Genomic DNA, 13,355 nt, shown 5'->3' with positions numbered 1-13,355 from the left:
AATTTTATAACTTACCCATGACATTTCACTGATCACAAACACTCCTGTTTCTATTCATCTGGACTTTTAGTCAGTTTCCTTATAATGTTTAAAGTTTTGATTTAGTGTGGAGGTGGGGACACTTGACACATGAAGGCATGTTTAGGGTCAACTGAAAGCACAGTGTGAAGTGATTATGCTTTACTGGAAATAAACCAGGAATGCCATTCTGGAGAATTATCTGCTATCTATAAGGCAGCTACAGGTCATAGGCTTTTTAGCTTTTTTTTTTTTTTTTTTTTAATAAAAACAGGAAGATCTTCAAAAGACAAATATCATTTGAAAGACTGACAGAAACATATTTTCTTTTTCAGTTTAGTCTACTCTTTTATGTAGATGATATGCTAAAATTTAGAGCACAGATATCTGATTTCCACTAACATTAATGACAGCTGTCTAGGATGAAGCTTTGAAATTTTATTCCCAAGAGTTTGAAGCCTTTAAAATAACAAATTCCGACGATACTTTAGATTATAAGTAAAAGCCAAGCAGATATCAAAATAAATATAGCATACAAATCAAAAGAAGTGCGCAGATTATTTTCTGACTTAGCAAAACTCATTATTTTGATGCCCATCACATGTGGTCTGGAGAGAAATAAAGGAGAAGTTGCTGTTTTTATTTCTGATTCCGGAAGGCCAATAATATTCACACCCAAGAAACATTTTTCAAAGTGCAGGTGTATCAATTATTTCTTTTGTGGGGCAAGTGCAGCATTTTCATAAGCTTATAAAATGCTTTCCTTGAACAGGCAAAACCTGAGCTTCCTTAAGTCTTTGGCACTAAAAGACATTTCCTGATGTTAAATGCTAAGTTCTTTAGTATTAACAGGGAAGTCTAACACCTTGAATTAAAGGGATATTTTAAGTGGACTGACTGGTCTTTACAGCTGTTTATCAGAAAAATAATTAATTTGTAAGATCTTTTTGTACCTCACAATATGTGCTTAAATGTAAAAATATTATTATCACTTAAAGAAAGAGCACCCACCACACCTCCAACAGATTCTTCACTGGCCTGATCACTGAGATCATTGTAGCCCTATTGGATTAGTCTTTCACATAACTTCAAAGTTAAGAGGGCAAAATAGATGGATACAAAATGGTGAATACTGCAGCTAGGGCAAATTCATATGCTACTATTTACTCCCTTTAACAAGAAAAAGTGGACATTTTTCCAGTAAATGAGAAAGTGATGAAGGGAAATCATTGATATAATACATAATTAACTGGTAGAACTCACTTCCAAAAGCTATCACTCAAACCAAAAGCTTATTGGGATAATGAAACCTAAAATGGTATAAAAATAAGCCATAAAACACACATGCATCAGTGAATAAAATGAATCAATAATGAAAGGGAGTTAGGAAGAAACTTCCCATGGGCTGATTACTGTATTACTACTTATTCTACACTTGGTTTCTTGCAATGTCCTCAAAAGCATCTGCTACTTCCTGAGATGTGATACAGTACACTAAGATCATAAGAAATACCATACTGGGACAGACCAATGGTCCATCTACCTCAATATCCTCCCTCCAGAGGTAGTGCTAATGGATACCTTAGAGGGAGAGCACTGAATAGGTTATATGTCTAGAGTGATCTATCCCCTGTTCATTACATTCTCTGGCTTCCACCGTTATTGGTTTAGAGATGCCAGAGAATACATCCCAGATTGCTTAATACCTACTAGTGGATTTATCATCCGTGAATTTGTCTACTCCCTATTTAAACCTGGCTATGCTATCTGCCTCTACAACCTTCTAGTTCTGCTGTCTGGCCTTCCAACCACTCAAAATCCTTCATTTTTATATTCTCAGATGGGACTAATCCAAAAGAAGACTAATCATAGAAGGCAAACATTTCATGCTTTTCATCTCTGAACTGGGGAGCAGACAGTTACAGGCAACTGGGTAGCTGAATACTGTACAAATTGCTATAATATGCAAACTGTTGTATGGGTTAGCCCTGAGAAAAGTGAGCAGACTTCACAAGTTTGGAGCTCATAAGAGAGAAGCAATGAGGAGTAGAACAAGGTAGCAATTTATTACTGAGAATGTACATTACATGCTTTCTATTGTTTTGAAAAAATAAAAAAAAATCCTACATTAGAAGAAAGGAGATGCATTTGTAAAAATCTTCCTAGAAACGTTAATTTTTGAATATGTTATATAGTTTTAAATAATTCATTTAAAATATTTAGCTAGAAAAGAGACAATTCCATCTGATTAATACGGTAAATATAGGAAGCAGTTGGACAGAACTGATTTACTGCATTCAGCGTTTACCACTAGCCTGAAGGAAAAAGCAAAAAAATACCTCTACACAAAGGGTCTCCAGATAGATATAGATTTATCTATAATGGTGTGTGAAGTCTAAGCATACAGTTACAAATGGTTTGAGTGTCCAGGGTCTGGAACAAACTGTCCCCAGAGGTGGTAACAAGCACCTACTCTAAAAATCTTCAAAAAACATCTGGACGCTTACCTTGTTTGGGTCATCTGGCCCGAGCAGTCTTTCGTGCCCAAGTGCAGGGGATCTGGACCTAATGATCTCATGAGGTCCCTTCCAGCCCCTAACATCTATAAATCTATGAAAATGATGACTAGCCTGAAGCATCATGGGGAGATCACACTGGCATTGCAAACTGACTGAAAATTGAGAAAAGGGACAGGAATCTGAGAGCTATAGAATTAATTGAAAATGACTCTGAATTAAGGAAGTCAAAGCATTATTTAGTGCCAGGCTGGGAGTGCTCTGACAGGATATTGCAGATGAGCCTGCCTGAAAGACTAGATATCTGTACCATTTCTGATGTTGCAGTTAATGGTCATTTTGTCTGTCCATGAAAAACTTTTGAGTTCATAAACTCAATCCATGCTGTCACTTTGCCTGTTTCCATTTGAGAACATACCTGGGCATTTTTAATGTAAGATTTCAAAATAATTAAATAGCCTCCTTTTGCTGCACACCTCACTCAAAAGCAGGTTTGAGTCAAACTGTGATGTTTGGAAAATGATTAATTCTTAACACATTTGGCTCACTTATATTTTTGTCTATTTAATAAGATAACATTGAGGTTTCACATTGACCAATAAACATCATGACTGTTCTATTTTCCACACACTTCTTTGAGGATTTTGGCTTTCAGAATATCAACTTGAGCCAGACCAAAATACAGTCTCCCAAGTTCACAAGCCCCAGAAAGTCACATATGCTGGCTCTGCTTTGAGCTTCCTTCCCAAAGGGGCAATGTTTACCAAATCAAGCCAAATCAAGGTAAAAAATAGCATAAATATATATCTTCACCTCAGGAAAATGTGGACCAGTTGTGGGTTAAGACTTACATGAATCATTTTCTTATTTTCCATGGGCTTCTCTGGAGATTCAGGTAAAGGCATGATAGGATCTGATGTGCAATCCACATGATCACACCTCCTGCCATTTCACAATCATTTGGTAGGTCAAAACTTAAGGCATGATTAACTGGTTAATCATGCCTTAAGAGTAATGTGCAGATGGGGCCTACATACCGCAAATCCTCCTTAACCTGGGGTCCATGCACCACCTTAGGGGATCCCATTGCTTTAAGGAAAGGATCCTTGTTCTAACTTGTATTAGGTTCAAACTGTGACTACCACTTTCCCAGAACTGATGAAAGGTGCTTGAAGCCCAGAAGCTTGTCATTTATGTCTTGTAACTATATAAATAGTCCTACTACAAGATATTACCTCATCTCACAAATCTTGTTTCCCCTCTCTTGCTTCTCCTGGATAATCACAGCTACAACAACACTGCTACCCATTTCCCAAGGCATGCAAGTTTCAGAAGTGTTTTTGCCCTTATTCAGCAATGTAACCATTTCCTAATGGGAGATCAGCCTTAACTCAAGTTTTCATTAGCAGAAACTAGAAATTCTGAATGTATACTCAAGCTGTTCAGCAAACTAACAACCACTGAATGAGTTAACTTATATTATGGAGATTCAGGTTCCATCTAATAAAGGCAAATGATATTTTTGTCTAGGCTAATGTCCTGCCATTAACCTGTCATATACTTATGCATGAACACAAGAACAATCTTGAACTGTCATGAATTTGTACCAAGCAATGTCCAAATTGCATTAAGAATAGTGCAAACAACCCTTGAGGGATATAAACCATAAAATCAATGTGTGGGGTGATGCTCTTGGCAACAAAAGAGGGCACATAACGTTACCTGAGCAATATTTCATTAGTTAAGCCATCAAAGATCATAAAACTGTGGAAGTTTATGGCGTGACTTGCAACTGTAAAGCGAAAATACACGCAGGCCAGCACTCTCATGGAAAATAAAGTCTGACTTCTGGACCGGATTCAAGAAGGGAAAGGGAAGCCCAACTCACATCGCACTGGAATGGCTTTTCCCCAGTGTGGGTCCTCATGTGCTCATCAAGGCCCCGCTTCTGACTGAAGGCCTTGTTGCACTCCGAGCACTGGTATGGTTTTTCCTGTATACAATGACAACAGGGAGTGAAAGTGAGTCAACACAGAGCACAAGTCATTAAGCGAGTGGAATTCCATGCTGGATGGTGCAAGTTTTATATTCCCTCTAAGGGACTGCAGTCAGTGAAAACAACAGCAAGTGGGTTTAAAAATGATTAAGTGAAAGCTGGGAAAGCTGTGGCTTGACAGTTTCCACTTCAGCACCCACTTATGAATTAATTTTCTGTTTCAGTCCTTCCAACCCAGCAATTGTAAGGGTCTGTTTTTCATAATGCGAAAGGTACAAAAATAAATTTCCAACACATTTTCCACACCCACCTCTAAAAGCTTTAAACATGAAGGCAAGGAAGGCCTTTAAGGCTGTGGGACCAGGTTTTTAGAGGATATGGTAGGGGAGAAAGCACATCTTAAAAGTTGGTGACAGAAGGTTAATGGTATATTCATTGCAAGATCTCAAAAGCTACCAAGCCATATGCATTTTTATCAGAATTATCAGCTAGTGACTACTGTAGCTCAGATGTTGTATGATTTTTAAGATCACCTAGCTGGAGTAAATAAGTAAAAGGTGATCTTCACAGAGAACCACCCATACACAGAATTTCTTGATCAAAGTCCTTCATAAACTCTTAAAGTAAGATAGGACATTATGTAAGATGCAATCCCTCTTCAAGTTATAGCAATTACAACCCCCCTCTCCCCCTAAACCCCCCCCCCCAAAGAAAACAAACCTGTGACTGAAGGAATTAAAGTTATCCTTGTGGCATTTCTCATTCTGCCAACAATCATATTAAACGCTAAAAATATACCACACATCTTTCAAACTCCACTTATAGAATTTATTTCCTTTTCATACTAGTTTCTGTTTTGGCTCAAGATTTCATATTGTTTTAGTCCAAATTTATGGATTTATTTTTCTCCAGACAAAAACAAAACCAAAGTAAATAAACTTTAAGAATTACTAGGCAAGAAATCTATATGAATTCCACTTGAGCCAGCAGTAGGGAGTCACTTGAAGTTGTGAGTTATACAAATGGCTGTGTAAGTAGTATAAAAGTAAATCAAATACTATTCAGGTTTCCAAATGTTTCTACAGCAATCAAAAAACTTAAGCATGACCAAGGACCCTTTCTGAACCTGACTCTCCATTCTGTTATACAAGTGATACAGTTCTGGAGGAGTTATTTCTATCTACTGTAATGGAGTTGATCTTTAGATTTAAAGATTAAGGGTAAAAATTTGGTTCCTTTGAAGTCAATAGCCGTTTTTCCATAGACTTTAACAGAGCCAGAGTTTAACCCTAAGTAGCTGAATGCGTTATTGCTGGAAAGTGAAGGTAGTCTAACTTGAATTACCAGTGTTCAAGATTCATTGTACTAGAAGAACGAATGACAGGAATTCTGTGAGAGCTTGAAAACAAATGAACTCCTCAAATTCATATAGTATTATTGGTAGTTACAAGAATAATGAGTTAGTCTATAAGATGCCAATGTCACACTAACCTGCCTTCTCTCTATTGGTTATTTAGGAAATAGAGATTATTTGAACATAATCAACGAAAACTGGAAAAACTTTTTAAAAAAAAGAAAAGAAAAAAAGTTAAATTCCCCACAATTTTGTCATTTATCATATAGTTTTGAACTGTCTTTGAATATCAATAGCTTGTAGTTTGCATACCCCATTCCCCCATACCCACAACTACTTTCCTATCCAGAAATAATGCATAGATTTGAATGGACACATTTTCCCTCCAGTAAGAACACAGAAGTAAATGTATATTGATACAACACATGGCTTTTATTTAGAAACTTACAATTGAACTTTAGGACTAAGTACAACTATGTAAAAGAAAATGGAGTCCAGAAGAATAAGTAACCCTGATTATAAGTTTCTTCATGGCTAGGTACAGACATTCAAAAAGCTTGAGACAGAATTGGTCTAAGTTACGTGGTTTTCTGTAAGCAGCGTAGTTTAGATTTGTAGCAAACAGAACACAAATTCGCCCTTTGGTGAGGGGAGAGGAGGGTGCAGCAGGATGGGGCATGACGTGTAGTAGTATCCCCCCCAGTGACCCTTGGCTTCCTGCTTAACCTGTTCCTGGCTTCTTTGTTCTCCTTTTTCCTGCTATGGCTTTGATGTCTCTTGGAAGAAAGTAGTCATTAAAAGGCTCCCCAGGACTCTGGGGGACCACTTATCCTGCCTATGTATCTGTCACTCCTGGCTAACCCAGTCCCAGGGGCATTAAGGGCTACATTCCTAGTCCCTGAAGGCACTGATAGCCTTGGTGACTATTCAAAGCCTCTGATCTCCTCTACAGCTGTACCCATACCACAGAGGTGGCGTCATTCAGTCACTCTTCTATCGGAGCTTTGGTCTTCTCGGCCTCTGTCCCTTTTCTCTCTGGGCCTTCTAGCCCAGGCCCACTATATGGATCCTGGCTTGTGGGCTCCAGCCCTGGTCTTGCCATCTTGGGCTCTCATCTCTGCCCCTGGTCTCTGCCCCTCTTAGGGCTCCTGGCTCTTAAGCCCTGCCTCTGCCCTCTTTAGGCACTGCTGGGACCCCCTCTCATCCCTGCCAGTCCCTCCCAAACTGCAGGTCAAACCAACTGAAGTCTCACTAATGCCTTAAATAAACACACCTGCCCTAGGTACACAAGTCCTAACAAAAGTTTGCTGCTGCTTTAGCTTAAGTAGCCTAGTCTGGGCAATCACCAACACACAAGTCTGACACTAAGAAAGCAAAGCTTTCTCAGGTAAACCTTCTTCTGGGCTCCTGTCTGCCCAGTTCCCAAGAGTCTGATTCCCTAATGGGATTTCTCTATGAGTCCTCTCTCTCTCACTCTCTCCCTCAGCATGAGGGCTCCACTTCTCTGTGGAGCTCCCTCTCGTCTTTGTGCCTCTCGCTACGCTCTCCCAGGCACTCTTTCCCTCTGGTACCTCTCTGATCCTGCTTGTATTACTTATTAGTGTCCGTGTCTGGTGACTCACCAGCCCCAGGCATCAATATATCTCAGTGAGAGAGGATTGGTCACCTTTCCCTCCCCAAGCTGCCCATTCTCGAGCTGGTGGGTCTTATCTTCTCTGTTTGCTTTCACAGAGGCCCTCCTGACAAGCCTGCTTAATCTGTAGAACAGGAGTCGCTGGCTCCCTGTTACAGGGGGTAAATCTTAGATTGGGTTCCACCATTTTTAAATTAGTCTCTGTGCTGAACTTCTGTTCTGTTATGGGTATAGACTGATTTTCTGCACCAAACTTCTGTTCTGTTACATGTATGACTGTCGTGTAATGTCTGTACCTGGCCCACGTGCCTAAAGGGAATTTGAAACTACTAATGCTATAATCATATAAGTGTCTGTAGAGTTCCAAATAATGTTTATGCCTAGATATTTTTCAGAATGGAGAATATATAATTACTATTTTTGGCTACCAATGAAGAGACTGTTTTGTAGTTTTGTTTAACAAATCATAAACTTATTGCATTGCTTTATTTTGAGAGATATACTAGCATACAAGGATGAGTCAGAAGGACTCATTCCTTCAGGATAGGTGCTGTTGAACCCCTGCTTTAGTATGTACAGAAAAGACAAAGAGTATTCATATGGAGTTTGATCCTGCCTCATCTTTATCAGACAAATCTTAATACTTCAGCATTCAGCAATGCCATTGATTTAAATACTATTCTGAGAGAATCTTCAACTTCCATTTAGAGTAGCGCTTTACAAAGTAACCTTAGTGGAGGCAAGTATCCTATCCTTTGTGTTTATGAAGGCAAAGATTCTGTGTCCTGGTGGAATAACCTGCCAGTAGGATTCCAGATGTAGTACATAGACAGAAATACTAAATTTTCTAAATAAAGATCAGAATAATGAAGAACAACATAGTTCATTTCAATCCAAGCAATGAATTCTGCATTTAAAAAGCAATGTTACTTCATACCTAACTAGACATACATAAGTTGAGAGAAATCAAGTTGGTATACAGGACAAATCAATGTGGTATACAGGACAAATCCTCCTAGTAGTAAAAGATGTGCTGATCAGCTGTACAAAAGAAACAACACTGGGCCTCTGCACTTTCAAAAACTGGGTTTCAGCAGCCAAAATCTTGGCCATAAAGATTGGACAGAACAAAGAGAAATTGGGCATCTGAAATGATGAAGCTCATGGGCCAGTGTACCAAGGTTACTGTTATCAAACATACAATTTCTTCATTGTCTTTGAATTCGTGAATCATGACCCTGGATTCCACATAACTGCAAAAGTGTTTTGATGCTGAGATTAATGTTCAAAATATACAACCCATTATGCACAGATACCTAAAACACCTCAGTACCTCTATTATGGCAGTGTTAGCCATAGTAACCCGTGAGTATAACCTGGCTATAGTCTCTTAAAACCATGACAGATGAAAATGCTCAAATTTGGAAAATAATAAAATGCAAACTGCTGTGGATGTTAAAGCCTTCATTAAGAGACACTTAATGCTATGTTGCATACTAACTTAGCATTACCACATATGGTTGCTTGCTCTGTGCACTTCGATGGTGAAAATATGTGGCTGACACCTATTATGTTATTTAGCTAAAACTGATTATTAGGGATCTTAAACACTGTGCAACTAATCACACCAGTAAAGCATAGTTGCTGTTTCTGTCTCCAGATAACCTAAATTAAAACTCTTTCACAAAACTATGAATATAAGCTCTCCAGTAGATGCAGGAAAAGCTGCTAGGATAAGGGTTTTTTTACCCAAGTTAACATATTTTTTTAAAATGTAGATTAAGACAAGAATCAGCATCATTCACAAGGTGGAAAGCACAAGTCACATATGCAATATGATCATACCACACTGGCTAGAATGATATCCTCTTACTTAAACCAAATTATGTCCCAATAAAACACCAATGCAATGAATTCTGATTACACTGACCTCTGAGTAGTTGTCCCCTTTCATTTTTTTTCTCTGACAGACCACAGATTAAGCTTGCTAATCATGTACACATTAGAATGATTAATTTTAGGATAAGATTTGCAAATGTGTCAGTACAACTATATTCTAATTGGCTTCAGAGAGCCAACCGAATGCTCCTAAGTATGCCACTCTCACAAATACTTGCCCCTGTTTGTGTGAAGTGAAGATAGGCAAGGGAAGAAAAGACTCTCCTGGCGCCCTGTGTAAACATTTAAGAGTGTGCCAAGTGAGTGCAAAATGGACATACACGATACCAGCCATGATTAAAGCCAAATGTACACAAGAAGAAGAAAGCTTCCTCCTTTTTAAGTCTTGAGCAGTTAAACTGCACAGAGTCATATAATTTAGATCAATGTAGATACAAAGAATGCAAGTCTTGAAGCAAAAGGGGAGTGGTTCGGAAAAACTTATACTACTCTGATGCTTGGTCCTGGTATAACTACATAAGACTGTTCATACTTGCTTACTTAGTCTGCTTATAATAGATGTCCACTTAAATTCCTGTGCAAATATAGAGTGTATTTCTTCCTTTGCAAAAACTCATGTTTATTCACAGTGAGAAAAATCCAGTTTTTCCATAATCCATACATTTGGATTTTAGAAAGACAACAATTTTTGTAATTAGTATCTTTTTGACAGATTATTATTTAACTAATATGCCCTGGTTTGTTTGTTTGTCTTTTTGAACAGCTTTAATTTTGGAGGCAATGCTGCAGTGGGGAAGTTGGTTAGGCACTTACATCGTTCATGACTTGAACCTGTTCCCCTTGAACTTACTGGTAAAACCACAAGGTGGAATTTCAGAAGTTATTTTATTATACATTGTAATGAAGCCTTAAGGTCTTAGCCTTAAGGGTCTGGACCATTAGTAAGCACATACTGCCCATTCATTCCCACAGGCAGGCTGCAAATATGAAAACAGTGACACTAGCATAGTCTATGTTGTGCAGCTCTGGGTTTTGAGCATGCACATGTGCACATGGGTAGATGTGTTTGTAGATGGTCCTGACCAAGGTGCATTCCCATTTCAGTGTAGACCAAACATAGGCAACCCCTGGCATGTGTGCCAATTAGTGGCATGTGGAGACATTTTCCTTGGTGTGCCAGAAGCTGTGCAAGGAAATTGTTTTAAAAAAATTATTTGAAATTGTTACTCTGGGCTGTCTGAAGCAGCCACAGGTCCCAGCATCATGGCAGGCAACGGGGGCAGAGTCAGGAGAACACAGGCAATGATGTAGTCTGCTTTCTGCTTGTCCCCAGGCTGCACCCTCCAGCCTGGCCTGGCCCCTTGAGGGGAGCTGCAAGTGGGTGAGGCCGGGGCCTGGACAGGCACTGAGGAGGGCCGCTGTGCTGAAGACTCTCAGCTGACTTGGCCCCAAGCGCCGCCCCATGTGGTTGTTCCTGGGGCCCTGGGGGCTCCTGCAGCTGGGTATCACAGCTGGGCCCTTGCACCAGGGGCAACTCTGCCCCACTCCTGGTTCCAGGCCTGGTGTGCTGGGAGGTTGAGCCCAGTGCTGGGAGCCCCCTGAGCCCAGTGTCATGCCCTGAGCAGTCATCTTGCAGGCAGGGTGGCTGTGGCCTATCCCTGTGGAACTGTGTGGGCTGGGCCCCACCTTGAGTACCACTTGGCACCCACATGCCCACCACGTCTGAGTCTGCGGAGCCCTTGGGCAGCTCCCACTTCCCACCTGGCCCCCACTGTCCTCCAGCTGCCACCTTCCCAAGGGTCGAGCTGAACTAGCCTGCCCACAGTGCCTCCCCCCACACCTGCTTCTCTCTGCACCACCCAGACCCTGCCCCAAGTGCCCGGTCCCAGCACTCAGCACTCTAGTGCTGCCCCCCACCCAGGTGGGATGGGATGTTTTATCTGTATGCCCAAGCCCCAGCCCTGGGCCTGGTTACCCCCCACTCTGGGGAGACCTCAGCTGCAGCCAGTAGTGGTGTGAGACATGGGCAGTGAGAGACACACCCTCAGTACAGGCAGGGGGCTGACTGGCTGGGCAGCAGCTTTGCAGAAAAGGACCTGGGGGTTACAGTGGACAATAAGCTGAATATGAGGCAACAGTGTATCCTTAGTACAAAGAAGGTTAATGGCATACTGGACTGCATCAGTAGAAGTGTTGCCAGCAGGACAAGGGAAGTGATTATTCTCCTCTATTCTGTACTGGTGAGGCCACGTCTGGAGTACTGTATTCAGTTTTGCCCCCCACCTACAGAAAGGATGTGGATAAACTGGAGATTCCAGCAGAGGGCAACAAAAATGGTGAGGGAGCTGGGGACATGACTTATGAGGAAAGACTGAGGGAACTAGGCTAGTTTAGTCTAGAGAAGAGGAGGCAGAGGGGATTTAACAGAAGCCTTCAACTACCTGAAGGGGGGTTTCAAAGAAGAATGAAGCTAGATTGTTCTCAGTGGTGGCAGATGAACAAGGAGCAACAGTCTCAAGTTGCAGCAAGGGAAGCTTAGGTTAGTTATTAGGAAGAATTTTCTTACTAGAAGGGTAGAGTAAAGCAGGTTACCCAGAGAGGTTGTGCAATCTCCATCCTTGGGGTTTGTAAGACCTGGCTAGACAAAGCTTTGGTTGAGATGATCTAGTTGGGGATAGTCCTCCCTTGAGCAGGGGGTTGGACTAGATGACCTCTTACGATCCCTTCCAAACCCTAATTTTCTATGATTCTATACAGTAGCAACAGTTCCTCCAAAGTGGACATATTCTCAGTTAAATATTTATACAGGCCAAAGTTGCAAATTTGCATAAGCAAAAGTTAAGTATCTAAATATAAATGGATTGAGTTTCATTATAGCTCATCACTTATACTTATTCTGGCTTCTGGGAGAAAGGTCTCTGAATATCAAGTCACTTTAAACATGCTTAAAGAAATGTGAGCATCGCATCTGCAGTACTCATGCAAGTAATGGAATCAAATGTAAAATTGTATATAGCAATTCTTAATTTCAAAATATTTACTAAAAAACCCATGTACTTTATTTAAGGTTTTCCCTTATGGGCCAACCTTTAAGACTAAACAGTATTTAATCACAAGCACACATGAAATATACAAGCCTGAACATTACAGTCAGCAGGCATTAAATTAGATTTAAAATAAGCTGCAAAGCAGGTCTCCTTGTTATATTTTATAAAGTATAAATATATAATATTTAACAGAAGTGATGAAAAAGCACTTGGGAGTGCCTTCTCTTCTCTGTTTTTCATTATGACTAGGTACAATCTGGAATTTAATGTAATAAGAGAGCGTATTAAGACTAAATGAAAATGCTGATTCACCATAATTACTTTTGAGCACACGTTTATGATCACATTTAATAATGTTCAAAATTACATGGCAGTAAAATGCTATAAGTTGTTTCTTATTCAACAATTAAGCTTTGGGCCTTGCAGCAAGAAACATGATGATATGGATTTTATAGCACTTTGGAAAGAACCTAAAACTAACTGCACTTGTAAGAAGGAAGTATAAAGAATCTCCCCAAGATGATATAGTTTGTAAGCTCACTTCATCAAGAAGTTCCACAAATTCCCTGTTCACTGTTAGTTTTATTTTCTCTCCCCCGCTCTTTTTTTTAAATATGATAAAATAACCTTTATTAAAGTAACTCCTTACTTATGTGATATTTTAATATTAAGTTCCTGGAATTTTCTTCTCTTTTTACCATTGAAAGATATTGAGTGCTCTTCTTTCTTTCCTTCTCTGTTTATTCCCGCATTAGATCTGACACCTGGGGCCACCCAGACTGTGCTCTGTTTAGCAGCTGCCAGACCTAAATCAACCTCTGCAATGATTTTTCCAGAAGTCTCTCCTGATGTGGGGATGATTTGCCATCTAATCCCACTGGAAAAGTATATG

General features: G+C 40.1%; 1 protein-coding gene across 12 annotated transcripts in view; it reads right to left on the bottom strand.

Moving 5' to 3' along the window:
- The window catches only part of PRDM5 (PR/SET domain 5), a 172,622-nt gene that overhangs the window by 15,122 nt on the left and 144,145 nt on the right, over positions 1 to 13,355 (bottom strand). For all 12 annotated transcript variants that reach the window (XR_016440802.1, XR_016440801.1, XM_090036622.1 and 9 more), the window contains one exon: positions 4,423 to 4,527. Coding sequence is in view for 10 of the 12 variants with exons in the window: in XM_090036622.1 (XP_089892748.1) it covers positions 4,423 to 4,527 (105 nt within the window). In the remaining 2 variants the exon portion in view is untranslated. The remainder of the gene's footprint in view (positions 1 to 4,422; positions 4,528 to 13,355) is intronic.

Source organism: Crocodylus siamensis, chromosome 2, assembly GCF_052110815.1.
Source record: "Crocodylus siamensis isolate JL-2025a chromosome 2, ASM5211081v1, whole genome shotgun sequence".
NCBI classification, from domain to species: Eukaryota; Metazoa; Chordata; order Crocodylia; family Crocodylidae; genus Crocodylus; species Crocodylus siamensis.
This window is presented reverse-complemented; position numbering and strand designations above follow the sequence as displayed.